The sequence below is a fragment of the Scyliorhinus torazame genome, chromosome 3 (assembly GCF_047496885.1).
Source record: "Scyliorhinus torazame isolate Kashiwa2021f chromosome 3, sScyTor2.1, whole genome shotgun sequence".
NCBI classification, from domain to species: Eukaryota; Metazoa; Chordata; class Chondrichthyes; order Carcharhiniformes; family Scyliorhinidae; genus Scyliorhinus; species Scyliorhinus torazame.
In genome coordinates this window covers 26,355,130-26,373,934 of record NC_092709.1, presented here as the reverse complement: position 1 = coordinate 26,373,934, position 18,805 = coordinate 26,355,130, and the positions used below count along the sequence as shown (strand labels likewise).

Sequence of the window (18,805 nt, the reverse complement as noted above, 5' to 3'; positions counted from 1 at the left end):
CACCTGGACCCCCAAATATCTGAAGCTCCTCTCCGCCCTTTTTAGTGGGAGCTCGCCAATCCCCCTCTCCTGGTCCCCTAGCTGAACTACGAACAGCTCGCTCTTCCCCATATTGAGCTTGTACACTGAAAAGTCCCCGAATTCCCTAAGGATCCTCATTACCACTGGCATTCCTCCCACCGGGTCCGCCACATACAGCAGCAGGTCGTCCGCATAAAGCGACACCCTATGCTCCTCCCCACCCCGCACCAACCCCCTCCAGTTCCTCGACTCTCTCAGTGCCATAGCCAGGGGTTCAATCGCCAGTGCGAAGAGCAGGGGGGACAGGGGACACCCCTCTCGTTCCTCGGTGCAACTGAAAGTACTCGGACCTCCTCCTATTTGTGGCCACACTCGCCATCGGGACCTCATACAACAGCCTAACCCACCTGACAAACCCCGCCCCAAACCCAAACCTCTTCAGCCCCTCCCACAGGTACCCCCACTCTACCCTATCAAAGGCTTTCTCAGCGTCCATCGCCACCACTATCTCTGCCTCCCCCTCCCTCGCCGGCATCATGATAACGTTCAAAAGCCTCCGCACATTCGCGTTCAACTGTCTCCCCTTCACAAACCCTGTCTGGTCTTCATGGATGATCTGCGCCACACAATCCTCAATCCTCGTGGCTAAGACCTTCGCCAGCACCTTGGCATCTACATTCAGCAAGGAAATCTGTCTGTAAGACCCACATTGCAGGGGCTCCTTGTCCCGCTTCAGGATCAAGGAGATCAGTGCCCGGGACATCGTCGGGGGGTAAAGCCCCCCCCTCCCTTGCCTCATTAAAGGTCCTAACTAACAGCGGGTCCAACAGGTCCATATATTTTTTACCGAACTCGACCGGGAAACCGTCCGGCCCCGGTGCCTTCCCCGCCTGCATGCTTCCTATCCCTTTGATCAGCTCCTCCAGCCCAATCGGGGCCCCCAGTCCCGCCACCAGTCCCTGTTCCACCTTTGGAAACCTCAATTGGTCCAGGAAATGGCCCATCCCTCCCTCCACCCGTGGGGGCTCGGATCGGTACAATTCCTCGTAGAAGTCCCTGAAGACCCCATTGATGCCAATCCCACTCTGCACCACACTCCCTCCCCTGTCCTTAACTCCCCCGATCTCCCTAGCTGCGTCCCGCTTCCGAAGCTGATGCGCCAGCATCCGGCTTGCCTTTTCCCCATACTCGTAGACCGCCCCCTGGGCCTTCCTCCAGTGCACCTCCGCCTTCCTGGTGGTCACCAGGTCGAATTCGGCCTGGATGTTGCGCCTCTTCCTCAACAATCCTTCCTCAGGCTCTTCCGCATACCTCCTGTCTACCCCCCCCCCCCCCCCCCACCAGCCTCCTCCCCCCCCCCCCCCCCCCCCCCCCCCGCTCCCTCCGCTTCTTGTGGGCCCTAATGGAGATCAGGTCTCCCCTCACCACCACCTTCAGTGCCTCCCATACCATCCCCACTCGGACCTCCCCGTTGTCGTTGGTCTCCAAGTACCTCTCTATACTTCCTCGGACCCGCTCGTTCACCTCCTCGTCCGCCAACAGCCCCACCTCCAAGTGCCACAGCAGGCGCTGGTCCCTCTCCTCCCCCATCTCCAAGTCCACCCAATGCGGGGCGTGGTCCAAAATGGCTATTGCCGAATACTCGGTAGCCTCTACTCTCGCTATCAGCGCCCTACTCAAAATGAAAAAGTCGATTCGAGAATAAGCCTTATGGACATGTGAGAAGAATGAAAATTCCCTAGCTCCTGGCCTTCCAAATCTCTAAGGGTCCACCCCTCCCATTTGGTCCATAAATCCCCTCCACACTCTAGCCGCCACCGGCTTCCTACCCGTCCTAGACCTGGAGCGATCCAGTGCCGGATCCAACACCGTGTTAAAGTCTCCCCCCATTATCAGGCCCCCCACTTCCAAGTCTGGGATCCGACACAACATACGCCGCATAAAACCCGCATCGCCCCAGTTCGGAGCATACACATTGACCAATACCACCCTCTCTCCCTGCAAGTTACCACTTACCATTATGTACCTACCGCCATTATCTGCCACAATGCTCGACGCCTCGAATGACACCTTCTTTCCCACCAAGATCACCACCCCTCGATTTTTGGCATCTAGCCCCGAGTGAAACACCTGACCTCGATCGATAAATTCTTGACCACCAAGGGAATCGAGGAAGGAAATGGAGTTGATGTAGTTCAGCCGTGATCTTATTGAATGTTGGAGCAGGCTCGAGTGGCTGTGTCTCCTCCTGTTTTTATGTTGCAAAGACATGGGGGGGTTGGATGGAGGAAGAGGTTGAACCAGGCATCACCTTGTTCGGTATGACTCGATCCTCTCATATTATCGAGCTTCGCTACCAAGAGATATAAACATATTATTTTTTAACCATCCTTTCGTTGGTGTGTTTTGAATTGTCTCTTTGGTTGATTCATCCTATGAAACCTATTCTTGAGTCAGGATGTAGTAGTACACGAGTTGTAGATTAGCTACTAAGAACGCTAGTCTTCATTCTTTGAAATATACTGTACACGCACACAACTGTCTATTGTATCCCTTTTGCAAGTGTAGTATTGTAGATCCTTCCACATTGTAGGTATCACTCAGTTGTAACCTTTGGAAAAGGGATTGGACATGCTTCCCGTAGGCAGCATGGGCATGGTTCTGTTGAGTGAGATGCTGATTTTTCTCACATTCTGTGTTTTACAGGAATTCAACCTTTGGAACAATGAACTGGAGTATGTGGATCAGCTGCTGGAAGAGGATGTGCGAAATAACTCCGCATGGAACCAGCGATATTTCGTCATTTCAAACACCAGTGGCTTTGATGACGCTGCAGTACTTGATCGTGAAGTCGAGTTAGTCTTCTTTTAATTATCCCCACTCGCAAATAATTCAACGCTAAAACTTCTGCCTCCAGTTAGGGTGGTGTTCAGTCGGGAGTATTTCCATAAGTCACCGTACTTGGAACTCGACTAATGTGTGGAATACCATTACAGTAAACTGAAAATAATTTCCAGTGCAATAGTGCACATGTTCCAGGGTGGTGAGGCCAAACCTTCTTACTGATAGCAGGAAACTTTTCTTTACACAAAAGAAAGAACTTGGGCAGCACGGTAGCATTGTGGATAGCACAATTGCTTTACAGCTCCAGGGTCCCAGGTTCGATTCCCGGCTTGGGTCACTGTCTGTGCGGAGTCTGCACGTTCTCCCTGTGTCTGCGTGGGGTTCCTCCGGGTGCTCCAGTTTCCTCCCACAGTCCAAAGATGTGCAGGTTAGGTGGATTGGCCATGCTAAATTGCCCATTGTGTCCAAAATTGCCCTTAGTGTTGGGTGGGGTTACTGGGGGGTTATGGGGATAGGGTGGAGGTGTGGACCTTGGGTAGGGTGCTCTTTCCAAGAGCCGGTGCAGACTCGATGGGCCGAATGGCGGCCTCCTGCACTGTAAATTCTATGAAATTTAGCGCCTTTCGTGTGTCTCAAAGTGACTTGCAGCCACTGAATTACTTTTGTAACATAGGAAGTAGGGCAGCCAGACTGCACAGAGCAGGCCTCCCAAAACAGCAGTGTGACAATGACCAGCTGATCTGATACAGCGATGCTAGTGGAAAGATAAATATCGGCCAGATCACTAGGAGATCGCTGCTGCTCTTCACCAGTAAGGGAAAATGACATATCGGGTTAAATGTCTCACTCCCTCAGTCCTGCTCTGAAATGTCTGATCCTGGGGTGGGGCTTGAATCCAAGATTTTCCAGAATGATTTTTCATTATTCTTTTATTGGATGCGGGCGTCACCAGCAATGCCCATTTGTTGCCCGTCCCAAATTGCCATTGAACTGAACATTTCAGAGGGCAGTTAAGGGTCAGCCACACTGCAGGTCGGGAATCACATTTCCCGCAGAGGGGTAAGGGGATGGCAGATTTCTTCCCCTAAAGGGATGAATGGGTTTTTACAAAAATCGATGTTAGCTGTCGTGGTAACCTTTACTGAGGCATTACTTTATATTCCAGATTTATTAACTTGGATTCAAATTCCATCAGCTGCTGTTGTGGGATTCGACACGTGTCCCAAGAGCATTTAGCTGGGCCCCTGGATTACTAGTCCAGTGGCGTTCCCATTGTGCCACCATCTCCCCAGTTCACTCTTCAATCAAGCTGTTACTTTTAAAAATATAAATTTAGAGTTCCAAATTCTTGTTTTTTCGATTAAGGGGCAATTTAGCGTGGCCAATTCACCTACAAATCTTTTTTGTTGTGGGGCTTAGACCCACGCAGACACCGGGAGAATGCGCAAGCTCCACACGGACAGTGACCCTGGGCCGGGATCGAACCCGGGTCCTCGGTGCTGCGAGGCAGCAGTGCCAACCACTGTGCCACCGTGCTGCCCCTTGTCAAGCTGTTATTTGATGAGAAGGCAATATAATTTAGTATTCTGTATTTTTGAGCTCCAACAGATTGAAGGGCCTCCTTGATTTGAACTTTAGTTGTGAACATAGATTATTTTTTCATTGCAAGTTTTGAGTTCCTTTTGGAAAGAGCATTTTGAGGTGCATGACACTGGGATGAACTAGTGGTAATGGGAGCAATTTGAGAAACTCAGAGTATCACACAAGAAATCCATGTATTGGTACAAAATGTTTTTAGTATATTGGTCCAAGTGTTCTTTTCCCTGTTGCAGTTTCTTATCAATTTTCTAAATATGTCCCGTGACAATACTGAGGTATGTATGTTCACTGTTCTAAAACACACTGATAGGCAATTAGAGTTTCGGTTTGAGGATATAGCATACTCGGGGTTAATGCAATCTGTTAAGTCGTACCTCTGCCAGAGCTAATGAAGCTTTTTGTTTTCATTAGCAGGTAAAACAATTCCCTCTCCCAAAAAAATGAATTTAAAATATATTGCCCTGAGGTTTAGCAGTATAATGAAGTTATTTTTAAATCATTGCTTTTGGGAAGTTTAGGGAAATGACTTAAAGATATAAGATTTTCCCATTTATTTTCAAATAACCTATCCTACAGTAGCAGCTACTGCATTTCAATTCCTCAGTAAAATGTGCCATCCGTTTTCTCCATTGGGATTGTAATAGATCATGGTTGTCACTAGAGGGAGCCACAGGCCTGTTTTAACTGCTGATGCAGTGAGTGTGAATATGGAAAATAGCAAACCCAGTTTCTGTGTCTGGACTTCAAGCTACCTGTGTAAACTTAGCACGCTTTAATTTTACCTTCCAGGAAAAGTTGTGGAGGGGAGGGGTGATTATGATGGTTAAAGTTGTTTCCTTTGTGGTAATGCAGCTAAGCTACTGAAAACGTACTAATTTAAAAACAAAAATCCGAGCAGTCTCGGCCTCGAATAAATCACACGCATTACTTTGAAAGGACAGTACTCGACTGCACCTGATAATGATCACTGAACTTATGTCTGTAAATGAAGTCTTTATTTTGTTTCTGCTCTCTAACATTGTTGTACACTACCTTACAGGTATACCCTGAAGTTGATCAAAAAGGCTCCTCATAATGAAAGTGCATGGAATTACTTGAAGGGGTAAGATTCAGTTTTTGCAGAAATGTGCATCATATTAATTCAAAGCTTAATCTTGCTGTAAAGCCACCGGAGAGATCAAAGTTTCAAGCCATTTGATCTTTTGGGTTTGATAAGGTTCAAAATTGCCTAAAGGCGATTGTTACGTCTATAACTAAGATCACAGGACTCTCTAGATGGGAAAAAGACCAAAGTTTGTCTTTGATCATCCTGGTGGTCACGTGATACAGTGATAATGGAATTGTTCACTAATCACAGCAATAAATCTCTATCAATGACTGTACAGTAGACTCCAACATGATGTGAGAGTCCCCTCTCCCAGTGGTTTTGGGAACCAGCAGACCAAGCTCGTCTTTTCCTCTGGAGGATGCTACACTTCCCGCGCATATACTGTAATCCAAAGTATAATCTGAAATAAATCTATCTAATTTATATTTGAATGAATGCTATTGGCTTCCGCTGTCTCCCTAGGGGAGCTTGTTGCACAGAGGGACCGCTCGCTTACTGAAATACTGTTTCCACGGATTAGTTTGAACTTAACCCCCCCCCCCCCCCCACCTTCTGAAGTATAGACTGTGTCCCTGTGTTCTACAGATCTGTACAAGGTGATCTAGCTTGTTATGGTCTAAGCTAGCTGGTCCCTTTAGAATTTCAGAAAATAACATTCACCTTCACATTGATTCTGTATGCACCTCACGCTGCCTCAGGAAGGCAGACAGAATTGTCAGAGTCCCCTCCCACCCAGGCATTGCCTTCTTCCAGACCCTTCCATCAGGCAGAAGGTACAGAAGTCAGAGACCTGCACATCCAGACATAGGAATAGCTTCTTCCCCACAGCTACAAGACTCCTCAACGACTCCCCCCCCCCCCCCCCCCCCTCGGACTGATCTGTTACCTGTAAGAACACTATTCACGAAGCCCTATGCTGCTCCTGCTTATGTATTTGCTTTGTTTGGCCCCTTGTTCCGCACTGTAACCAATCACTTTGTCGATGGACCATTTGTCAATGTACTCTGTTGATTATTCTTTTTGTCTACTATGTACGTACTGTGTACGTTCCCTCGGCTGCAGAAAAATACTTTTCACTGTACTTCGGTACATGCGACAATAAAAATCAAATCAAATATTAATCCGCAATATGGAATTAAATAAGTTAAATGTTCATTGCTTCATAATGATACTGCCAGATTACAAATCGCTACACGCAGTGGTGTTTTTCCCCCAAAACCACACCTCCCCATACAGAAACCAAAGAGAAAATGCTGGAAAATCTCAGTAGGTCTGGCAGCATCTGTAGGGAGAGAAAAGAGCTAACGTTTCGAGTCCTGATGACCCTTTGTCACAGCGGTCCCTATACTGTGTCACTTTACTGTGGAAGCTGCAGATTTCTGGTCTCCTTCAGTTGTGTCTACAGTAGCAGTAGAGTTTTGGGTTATTTTCTGTCTCTTAAATTGCAATCTGATGAAGGCATATTCTACTCTATGTCGCTATTTTATCTTTACATCTGTGTGACTGCATTTACATCTATTTTTATGCAATTGTTTTATAATGAGGTGCACATGAGCTCATTTTATGAAGCAATTATATTACAGTATATTCAGGTAGATATTTTCTGAGGTGGTGGTATATTGAAGCATACTGCCGCACACCTTTTATGAGCATATACATTTATGTAGATAGTTTATGGAATCACTGATCATCTTGACTGCCAGATATATGTGCAGGGAAAGTGTCTCCACATCAGGCTGATGGAATGGATGCTGTGCTGGTCAGGACCAAGGTAGCTTAAGCTTTGCGTTGAATTCGTGTTTTAAACAAAATGGTGGGAAAAGGCCCTTTGTGGTGTTCATGTCGGTTGGAGTTGGTGCCCTGCATCATCAGGGTGTGTGTCAATGCATTGAGGGGATAGTTTGTGTTAGATACATCTCCAAGGTCCCCAGCGTACACTATTCATTGTTAACCCCTTTTGGAATCAGACAGTAAATATTTTTGGGTCAGAGAGGACAATTCGAGACTCCCAATGAGTGTGGTGTGATTTTACTTTGTGCCATTTAATTTGAACTTGTTGGAATAAAACGGACAGTAGCAATGTGGATGCAAAATTAGCTGAATAATAGAAAGCAGCGAGTAATGGTCAATGGACATTTTCCAGGCTTCAGGAAGGTTTGTAGTGGTGTTCCCCAGGGGTCGGTATTGGGACCCTTGCTTTTCCTGATCAATATTAATGATCTAGATCTTGGTGTGCAGTGTGTAAGTTTACGGACGATACACAACTTGGAAGTATTGTAAACTGTAAAGATGACAATGTAGAACTTCAGAAGGACATATACAAGTCGGTGGAGTGGGCAGATGAAGTTCAATGCGGAGAATTGTGAGGTGATGCATTTTGGTAGGAAAAATATGGAGAGACAATGTAAAATAAGGGGTAAAATTCTTAGGGGGGTGCAGAAGCAGAGGGACCTGAGTGTATATGGGCATAGATCACTGAAGGTGGCAAGACAGGTGGAGAGGGCAGTTGATAAAGTATATAGTAGTCTGGCCTTCATTAATAGGGGCATAGAGTACAAGAGGAAGGAGGTTATGCTGTTCTTAGACAAAACACTACTTAGACCTCAGCTGGACTATTGTGTACAGTTCTGGGTGTCACACCATCAGAAGGATGTGAACACATTGGAGAGAGTGCATAAGAGGTTCATAAGAATGGTTCCAGGAATTAAAGACTTCAGTTATGAGGGTAAATTGGAGAGGTTGGGACTGTTCTCCTTGGAGAGAAGAAGGCTAAGAGGAGATTTGATACATATGTTCAAAATCACGAGGAGACTGGACAGAGTAGAAATGGAATAGCTGTTTCCCTCTTTATAAAAGGATCACGAATGGCAGGGCACAGATTTAAAGTGATTTTCAAAAGAAGTAAATGTGACGTGAGAAAAACCTTTTCACACAACGAGTGGCTGGGGTCTGGAATGCACTGCCTGTGTGGCAGAGGCAGGTTCAGTCGAGGCATTCAAGAGGGCATTGGATGGTTTCTGTCATGTGCAGATGTACGGGGAAAAGGCAGGGGAATGGCACTAAAGCCATGATGCTCGTTTGGAGAGCTGGTTTAGACATGATGCGTCAAATGATCTGCACCATGATGATTCTGTGGGTTCAAATCAACATTCTTGTAATTTGAAAAATTAATACGAGTTTCTGTCTCTCCTTCCCCAAGAATTCTACAGGATCAGATTCTCTCCAAGTATCCCAACCTTTTGGAACAGATTTTGCATTTGATGGAGCAATTTAGCTCTCCCTATTTGATTGCTTTTCTTATTGACATATATGAAGACCTCTTGGAGAACGACTGTGAAAACAGGGACGAGATCCTAAACAAAGCACTGGAGGTCAGTCAATGGGTCTTGGGTCACTGGCTGTGCGGAGTCTGGTCACTGTCTGTGCAGCGTCAGCATGTTCTCCCCATGTCTGCGTGGGTTTGTTCCGGGTGCCCGGTTTCCTCCCACAAGTCCTGAAAGATGTGCTTGTTAGGTGAATTGGACATTCTGAATTCTCCCTCCGTGTACCCGAACAGGCGCGGGAGCATGGCGACTAGGGGCTTTCCACAGTAACTTCATTTCAGTGTTACTGTAGGCCTACTTGTGACATTGATAATGATTATTATAGTATGATGGGACTAAGATAAGTAACAACAACAGGCCCCCATTGTGCCAAGAAAGAGACATCTTTCATTAGTTCAGCTTGGTGTTATGTTCACAAGGGCTATCTGTTGTGAAGCACGCTGAAATGTTATTCTGTGTTAAAGGTGCTGCATCAATGCAAGCTATTTAAATTAGTTTGGGCAGATGTGGGGAGTCAAAAGTTTAAGAAATTAGAAATGTATTTTAGATTTTTAATTTTCAATCCCTTTTCTCTTTCAGTTGTGTGAGAGTCTAGCTGTAAGACGGGACACGATCCGACAGGAATATTGGAGATATTTTGCAAGATGCCTGAACGATAAGTACGGTGTTAAGCAGGGAGACGCTGAGCCGACAGAACGTGAAGACTCCCTTCAGGAAGGTTGAAGTAACTGAAAGCCATTTCTGTCGTTTGCAGCTCCTGCATTCGGGGCGACAAATAGTGATCAATAATTGTTTTTACACATTCCTCTTTAATGTCTCTGTGTATGTAAATGTGTAAAAACATAACTCTACATGTATATATTATTTGAAGCACAAAGCTAGGAATAAGTAACAACTGTACAACCACATTTTGCCACTTTTGTGTCCTGAATGTACACTTACAAACTAAATACAATGCAAGAGAACTTAGTTTATAACTAAGTCAGCTTTATTCATGGAGCGGGTAGATATTGGAATTTATTTAAAATGTTACTTTATTAAAAAGTTGTCATAATTGCAGGTAAAATATTCACAAAGCTACATTGCCATTTCCAGTGCTTGTATAGTTTTTACTGTCTGCCAATAAAATATTCTGTGGAAGAGGTAAATGTTTTCAGTCCTGTTCATTAGAAAATACATGCAGCCAGTTTGTTTTTAATCAGTCAGTAATTAAACAGGAACTTTTAAGTAATGGCCACATTGTCATTTAGGTCAAATGGTCTTGGGTGTGAAATTCGGATCAGTGACAGTGCTAAGAAAGGCAGAGGACCTCTGGATAGGGCTCAAACAGCAGCTCCAGCCTCCTCCGGGAGCGCTGTCTGTGGTGGAACACCATGCTGGGATGGGGTCTCGTGAAGTGTACCCTGCAAGTGGCAGAATTCTCCCAACTGGTACAGTCATGGGAGCAAAAATCCACCCCTAGTTGTATCTACAAACTGGAGCCACTTTCTTCACACATCTTCACCTGACGCCTGTGTCTATATATTTACATTGTGTATTTTGTGTCTGCCCTGTTATGTCTTTTCTTTTCACGTATGGAATGATCTGTTTGAGCTGTACGCAGAACAATACTTTTCACTGTACCTCTGTACACGTGACAAACCCAAATCCAATCCATGAGGGTCCCAGCACCAGTTTTGAAGGGTCAGGCTCCCAATATGCGATTAAGCTCATTTAATTTTGTTCTGTCAAAATCTCAAAAGTACTGGGCACTTCCGGTGGCGGCCATGGAGTGAGTGGTCGCTTATTTGGTAGCTCCTGCTCGTGGTGGACCTTTGGAACCTTTTACCCCGATTTACGGCAGATTTGATCGACAAAACAGGAGACTGGGGAAGTAAAGGAGAAGGATTCCCCATCAGTATATGAATTCGTGGACCAGAAGTGGTCTGAAAAGGAGAGATCGTTGGTCGAACACTGAGTGGAGACTGCAACGCAGGGGAATATGGCGGAGGCCGAAATTGCCGGCCCAGTGGTCAACGGAGCAACTGGTGGCCTTTCTCCAGGAGAGCTTTGCAAAGAAAGGAATACCTGGATCCGGTTAAGACCGGGATTGACCATGTGGAGCAGAGATTGGAAGCCCAGGGCCAGGTGATCCAAAAGGTGGAAGAGGCGGTAGCTGAGCACGATGAGCAGCTAGCCGCGATGGCGGTGGAGATGGGGCTGATGAAGGACCACCAGAAGAGGCTGCAAGAGAAAGTGAAGGATTTGGAGAACAGATCACGCAGGCAGAACCTGAGGATTGTTGGACTCCCGGAGGGCAGCGAGGGATTGGACACGGGGACATGTGTGGCGCGTATGCTCAAGAAGCTGCTTGGGGAAGGGGCGTCTGCTCGACCCTTGGAGGTGGACAGGGCGCACAGAGCACTGATGAGGAAGCCGCTGAGGAATGAGCTGCCGAGGGCGATGGTGGTACGAATGTACCAATCTTGAGGTGGGCCAGGCAGACGAGGAGCTGCATATGGGAAGGCAACGAGCTGCGTTTTTACCAGGACTTGGGTGTGGAACTGGCCAAAAGAAGGACGAATTTCAACAAGGTGAAATCGGCCCTCTAAGAAGGGGGTGAAGTTCGGCAAGCTGTACCTAGCATGTTTGTGGGTCACTTATGAGGGCCAGGAACTTTATTTCGGATCTCCAGATGAGGCGATGAACTTTGTTAAGGCCAGGGGACTGTCAGGTGGTGGGTAGAATTTTCTTCTTTGTGTTTGTTGGGGATTGTGATGTTTTCCATATGTATGTACGAGCAGGGGGGAGGGAGATCAGTGGGGGTACAGTGCTTGGTGCTGTGGGCGCGGCTACCAGGCTAGCTGGGTGGGCTAGCTGACGGAAGCAGGTGATTAGTTTGTTGGGGGTTAGGATTGTTATTTTGTTGGGGTAGGGAGGGGGGCTATTAATCTGCTGACCGGGGAGGGACTGACGCTTGGAGACAAATTGGGGGTTGATGACAGTGGGTGCCTTAGGAGGCACGGGACACAGGCTGGAGCCTGGCCTAAGAAGGGTTATGGTTGATCAGCGGGGGGGGGGGTCTCTCCCTCTCCCCCCCCCCCCCAAGGCTGGTCACATGGAACGTGAGAGGGTTGAATGGGCCTGTTAAGAGGGCTTGCGTGTTCACGCATTTGAGGAGGTTGAAGGTGGACGTTACAAGAGACACACTTGAAGATAGTGGATCAGACTAGACTGAGGAAGGGGTGGGTCGGGCATGGGTATTTCATTCGGGGCTAGACTTGAAAACTAGGGGGTAGCGATCTTGATCACAAAGCGGGTGTCATTTTAGGTAGGGAGCATAGTGGCAGACTCTGGGGGGGTGGGGGTTGTAGGCTGTTATGGTAGTGGGAAGCTGAAGGGGGATGCCGGTGGTATGAGTGAATATCTATGCACCAAACTGGGATGACACGGAGTTTGAGGCAGGTGTTGGGGAGGATCCCAGACTTGGACTCACGTAGGCTGATCATGGCGGGGGGGGGAGACACTTTAATACGGTTAGAGATCTGAGGTTGGATTGGTCGAGTTCCAAGGACAGGGAGGGTGCCAGCCGCGGCGAAGGAGCTGAAGGGATTTATGGAGCAGGTGGAAGGGATAGATCCGTGGAGGTTCGAACGACCAAGAGTGAAGGAGATTTCTTTTTTTCTCCCATGAACACAAAGTGTACTCCAGGATTGATTTTTTTGTTTTGAACAGGGCTTTGCTGGCGGGTTGGTGGAGGCCGAGTATTCAGCGATTGTTGTGTCGGACCATGCCCCACACTGGGTGGATTTACGGGTGAGCAAGGAGGGGGGTCAACGCCTGCAATGGAGATTGGATGTAGGGCTGTTAGCGGATGAGGAGGTGCGTGCGGGTGAGAGGCCATTCAGAATTATTTGGAGATAAATGGCACGGGAGGTTTCAGCAGCAATGGTGTGGGAGGCACTGAAGGCAGTAATTAGGGGGGAGCTGATTTTGGTATGGATCATAGAGAGAAGGTGGAGCGAGCAGAGATGGACAGGCTGGTTAGGGAGATACTACAGGTGTGTAGAAGGTATTCTGAAGCCCGGAGGTGGGACAGTTGAAGGACAGCAGAAGCTGCAGATCGAATTTGTTCTGATATCCGCAGGGAAGGTGGTGGGTCAGTTGAGGATGGCGAGAGTGGTGGTGTATGAATATAAGGAGAAGGCCAATAGGATGCCGGCACTCCAGCTCAGGAAATGGGAGGCGGCCAGGGAGATAGGAAGGGTGAAGGTTTGAGGGGGGACTTGGACCCAGCGGGGGTGAACGGGGTATTCAAGGAATTTTACAGTTGGCTGTATGAGTTGGAGCCCCCAGCTGGGGTGGAGGGGATGAGGCAATTCTTGGGGAGTTTGGTGTTTCCGAAGGGGGAGTTAGGGTTGGTGGAGGGGCTGGGAACCCCGATCGGGATTGTGGAAGTAGAAGAGGGATTGGAGGCCATGCAGCCGGGCAAGGACCCGGCACTAGACGGCTACCCAGTGGAATTTTCTGGGGTGCTGGGTCTGCTGCTGGTGAGGGTGTTTAATGAGTCTAGGGAGTAGGGTGTTCTTTCCCAACAATGTCACAGGCTTCAATCTCATTGAACCTGAAGCGGGAGAAGGACCCAGAACAATGCGGGCCATACAGACTAATCTCCCTACTAAATGTTGACGCCAAATTGCTGGCCAAGGTTTTGGCCTCGAGAATGGAGGATTGTGTTCTGGGGGTGATGGGGAGGATCAGACAGGATTTGTCAAAGGTAGGCAGTTAATGGCCAAAGTTAGAAGGCTCTTGAATGTCATTATGATGCCCTCCGAGGGGAGGGAGGTGGAGGTGGTGGTCGCTATGGACGTGGAGAAGGCCTTTGAGTGGAAGTATTTGTGGGAGGTCCTGTGGCGGTTTGGGTTTGCGCAGAGTTTTGTTTACTGGGTGGATGCTGTACCAGGCGCTGGCGGCGAGTGTGCAGACGAACTGAGTGAGCTCTGAGTATTTTAGACTACCAGGGGACGAGGCAGGGATGTCCCCTTTCCCTACTGTTGTTTGCCTTGGCTATAAAGCCATTGGCGATGGCGCTGAAAGCATCAAAGGACTGGAAGGGGCTAGTCCGGAGGGGTGGAATACAGACTCTCGTTATATGCGGACGACCTACTCCTTTATATTTCTGACCCGCTAGGGGGGATGGGAGAGATTATGCGGACCTTAGGGGAATTTGGCCGGTTCTCGGGGTATAAATAGAATATGGGAAAAAGTGAGGTTTTTGTGATCCAGGCAAGGGGGCAGGAGAGGAGGCTGGGGGTGTTGCCGTTTAAAGTGGTGGGAGTGAGTTTTCAAAAGTTGGGAATTCAGGTGGCACCGGAGTGGGAGCAGTTCCATAAATTAAATCTGGCCCAGTTAGTTGAGGAGGACTTTCTGAGGTGTGATATGCGGGGTGGGGGTTTGCCCTGTTGAACTTTAGGAATTACTACTGGGCGCCAAATATAGCCATGATCAGGAAGTGGGTAGTGGGGGAGGGGTCGGTTTGGGAGCGGGTAGAGGTGGCATCATGTAGGGGCACAAGCTTGGGAGCACTGGTAATGGCGGTAACCCCTGCCATTCCCGCCGGCTCGGTACTCCACAAGACCGGTGGTGATGGCGGCTCTGAGAGATTGGGGGCAGTGGCAGAAGCATATGGGAGTGGAGGGAGCATCGGTGTGGGCTCCAATTTGTGGCAATCACCGGTTTGTCCGAGGGAGGTTTTGGAGTGGCAGAGAGCAGATAATGAGAGGCTGGGGGATCTGTTTATCGATGGGAGCTTTCCTTGTTTGGAGGAGGAGTTTGAATTGCCGGGTGGGGATGGGTTTCGCTGTCTGCAGGTGAGGGACTTTGTGCGAAAGCAGGTGTCGACCTTTCCGCTCCTACCGCCACAGGGGATACAGGATAAGGTAGTTTCTAAAACGGGGGTGGGGGAGAGGAAGGTTTCGGAAATTTATAAAGAGCTTATGGAGTGCGAGGAAACCCAGATCGGGGAGGTGAGCTGGGTAAGGAACTGGAGGCGGGTCTGTGGGAGGATGCTCCGAGTAGAGTCAACTCGTCCTCATCATGTGCCAGGCTCAGCCTGATCTAATTCATGGTGGTTCATCAGGCACACATGACGGTAGCCTGGATGAGCAGGTTTTTGGGGGGTAAAGGACAGGTGTGTGAGGTGTGCAGATGTCCACATGTTTTGGGCACGTCTGAAGCTTGGGGGATTCTGGCAGGGATTTGCCGATGTCATGTCCATGGTGCTAAAAATGAGGGTGGCGCCGAGTCCAGAAGTGGCGATCTTTGGAGTGTCGGAAGACCTGGGATTCCAGAAGGGGCAAGAGAGGCTCCTTGGTAGCATGGAGATGGATCCTATTGTCCTAGAGGGACTTGGAGCCCCCGAAATCTGGGTATGGGTTAGCGACGTGGCTGGATTGTTTTGGCCTGAAAAAATTAAGTTTGCCCTGAGAGGATCAATGTTAGGGTTCGTCCAGAGGTGGCAGCCGTTTATCGACTTCGGAGAAAGCTAAACTGTTAGCAGATACAATAAGGCGGGGGGGAGTTAGTTTAGTTCAGTTTAGGAGGGATCAACGTGAGAAGATGGAGGGACTTGGGGATTGAGTGTATAAACTATGTTGGCGGGGTATGGTTGTTTGTTGGGGGTTGTTACGTACTGAATTATGTTTACATTTGTATTTGTATCTTTTGTTATAAAACCATAAATGCCTTAATAAAATGTTTGTTAAAAAAAATCTCAAAAGGGCAGCACGGTGGCGCAGTGGTTAGCAATGCTGCCGCATGGCGCCGAGGTCCCAGGTTCAATCCCGGCTCTGGGTCACTGTCCATGTGGAGTTTGCACATTCTCCCCGTGTTTGCATGGGTTTTGCCCCCACAAGGTGTGCGAAACTCATGTGCAGGGTAGGTGGATTGGCCACGTTAAATTGCCCCTTAATTGGAAAAAATGAATTGTGTACTCTAAATTATTTTTTAAAATCTCAAACGTACTGTGGAGCGTTTTGAAGATGGTAACATTTTTTAAAAGTCTTGCCTTTATATAGCACTTCTATGATCACTGGATGTATTAAAACACTGTGCAGTTAGTGAAGTACGTTTTTGAAGTGTAGTCACTGTTACAACATAGGAATTATTTGCACACAGCCAGGTCCCAAAAACAGCCACATTCTGAGCAGATACTTTGCTTTTTTGTGATGTTAGTTGAGGGATAAATATTGGCTCACCCCTCTTTGAAATATCATCATGGGATCTTTTACATCCACACAAACAGGCAGATAGGGCCACCTCATTAGTGTCTTCTCCAAAAGGTTGCATCCCTGGTGATTGCAATGCTCCTTCAGTACTGCACTGGAGTATCATGCTTTATTTTTGTGATATGGTGAGTTCCTGGATTCTGGCAGGCAATGTTACTCCATCTTCACTGGAGGGACAGTGGTTTTGCTGATCCGTACACACACCGGCTGCAATTTAGTACTTCTGGGACTGCAACATGACAGGCAAAGGCTGCAGTAGGGGTAACATCTGCGGGATTGTACTTTGCCAAGTTGCGAGCTGGATTCCTCCCTGCTCATTGACACTGTCAGGCGGCCATCTGGCAGACTAGCCAATATACCTGTCTCATTGTGCATTCTCATCAACATTTCTTTGCCTACTGCCTCATCAAGGTCCTCATCCATAGTCCTCTGCAGCAGAACATATCTGTGACTTCTCCCTCTGGCACACAAACTACCCTTTCACCCTGGCCTTAATGCGGCCCACATTTCAGATGGTGAGTCACCATTTGCAGATCCCAATTCTACACGAGCCTCTGAGGTACACATAGTATCTCAGTCTGAGCTAATGGCAGTGTTGTCGGGTTAAAAAGACGGTCTGTTCATCAGTGCTATGCTGTTGCTAGCTCTTCTGTGTGCGTCGTGCGTGGGCAGACGGCAGTTCCTGTGTGTCTGAAAACGGGACATCTGAAGGTTGGGGAAAGGGAAGAGGGGTTGAGAAACTCCTATTGGCAGTTTGGTTATCATGGCAGATAAGGTTGAGCAGGTAGTTGAGAACCGCACAAGGCAGGGACATACTCATCCTCAATGTTCCCAGTGATACTCAATGCCATGAGCTGTGTTGTAGATAGCCCCATGGTGTGCTAATCATCTCCATCGGGTTCAGGAAATTCTGTATCCTTGACCTCCACCGGTTCAACTCTGCTCCCTTCTCACGTGTATCAACTTGCCCTGCAAGAGAGAGGGAAGAATGTCGTCATTGTGGTGATGTGCCTGCTGTAGCTGAATAGCTACATGGAAGCAGAAGGAGCTGGGTGAGAGTCTGGTGTCACTACAATGTGTGAGGGCCCGTTATTTCATCTTTTGATATTGTCAGCCTCATTATTCCACCTAACGCCAGGTATAGCTCACACCCCATTGATGAAGCTACCTCCATCTCTTTCCTGTCAAACATATCCACCCTCTAAAACTTGATCCATCCAAGTTTTGGTCAACAGTTATTCCTGGTCAGGGCTGGTCAGGTCAAGAGAAAACATATCACCTGGTCCCTTTCACTTTCATTGGGAGCATGTTACTCATTATTTGATCTGCAGTCAATCCAGTTCGGACCTTTCTTGCAAAGCAGCAAAACCCACACATTCCCTGTTGATTCTCCCTTTACCCTTGTAGCTGAAACTCATGACAAAGGCTCCAACACTAATCCGTTTCCCCAGTCTTCCAGAATGGTCCGCCCTCCCTATCCACGTGCCCTCCTTATCCACGCACCCTCCCTATCCATGCACTCTCCCTATTCTCCCTCCAGTAATCTAGGTTTAACAATGTGGCCAACTGCAGTTGTCTGTCTCTTCCACTCCCTCTGAGTCTGTGTCGGGAGTTGTCTGTCTCTCAATCTGTGCCTGGTGTTTTCTTTTTTTAAAAATATATTTTATTACACAATATTTCAAACACAATTTTTCCACCTTACAAATCAACATAAAAGATAACACAATAACTAATAAGTAACATTATTTAAATAAAATAGTGAACTAGCAAAGTAACAAAAAATAGTGCTCCCTCACCCCCCCCCTCTGGGCTGCTGCTGCTGACGATTCCCTTAACGTTCCGTGAGATAGTCAAGGAACGGTTGCCACCGCCTGGAGAACCCCTGAACCGATCCTCTCAACGCAAACTTCATCTGTTCCACTTTTATGAACCCTGCCATATTGTTTATCCAGGCCTCCACGCTGGGGGGTTTCGCTTCCTTCCACATGAGTAAGATCCTTCGCCGGGCTACCAGGGACACAAAGGCCAGAATGTCGGCCTCTTTCGCCTCCTGCACTCCCGGCTCCTCCGCTACCCCAAATATAGCTAACCCCCAGCCTGGCTTGACCCGGACCTTCACCACCTTTGAGATCACCTTTGCCACTCCCCTCCAGTACTCATCCAGTGCCGGACACGACCAGAACATGTGTGTGTGGTTCGCCGGGCTTCCCAAGCACCTCCCACACCTGTCCTCCACTCCGAAGAACCTGCTCAGCCTTGCTCCCGTCATGTGTGCTCTGTGTAGAACCTTGAATTGTATCAGGCTAAGCCTGGCACACGAGGAAGAGGAATTTACCCTACTTAGGGCATCAGCCCACAGACCCTCCTCAATCTCCTCCCCCAGCTCTTCCTCCCATTTTCCCTCCAGCTCCTCTACCAGCGCCTCCCCCTCGTCTCTCATCTCCTGATATATTTCGGACACTTTGCCCTCCCCGACCCATACCCCCGAAATGACTCTATCCTGGATCCCCTGTGTCGGGAGCAGCGGAAATTCCCTCACTTGTTGCCTCGTAAACGCCCTCACTTGCATGTATCTAAAGATATTCCCCGGAGGCAGCTCATACTTTTCCTCCAGCGCTCCCAGGCTTGCAAACACCCCGTCAATA

At 48.1% G+C, this 18,805-nt stretch overlaps 1 protein-coding gene and 1 long non-coding RNA gene across 2 annotated transcripts in view; one reads left to right on the top strand and one right to left on the bottom strand.

The window, feature by feature from the left end:
* LOC140408357 (protein farnesyltransferase/geranylgeranyltransferase type-1 subunit alpha-like) overlaps positions 1–10,043 on the top strand; it is a 25,430-nt gene extending 15,387 nt beyond the window's left edge. Inside the window, exons 6-9 of the mRNA XM_072495447.1 lie at positions 2,728–2,876; positions 5,504–5,566; positions 8,772–8,943; positions 9,475–10,043. Coding sequence (XP_072351548.1) covers positions 2,728–2,876; positions 5,504–5,566; positions 8,772–8,943; positions 9,475–9,618 — 528 coding nt within the window. The 3' untranslated portion in view covers positions 9,619–10,043. The remainder of the gene's footprint in view (positions 1–2,727; positions 2,877–5,503; positions 5,567–8,771; positions 8,944–9,474) is intronic.
* The window catches only part of LOC140408359 (uncharacterized), a 26,942-nt gene continuing 17,751 nt past the window's right edge, over positions 9,615–18,805 (bottom strand). Inside the window, exon 2 of the long non-coding RNA XR_011940095.1 lies at positions 9,615–17,129. This is a non-coding gene — a long non-coding RNA (uncharacterized lncRNA). The remainder of the gene's footprint in view (positions 17,130–18,805) is intronic.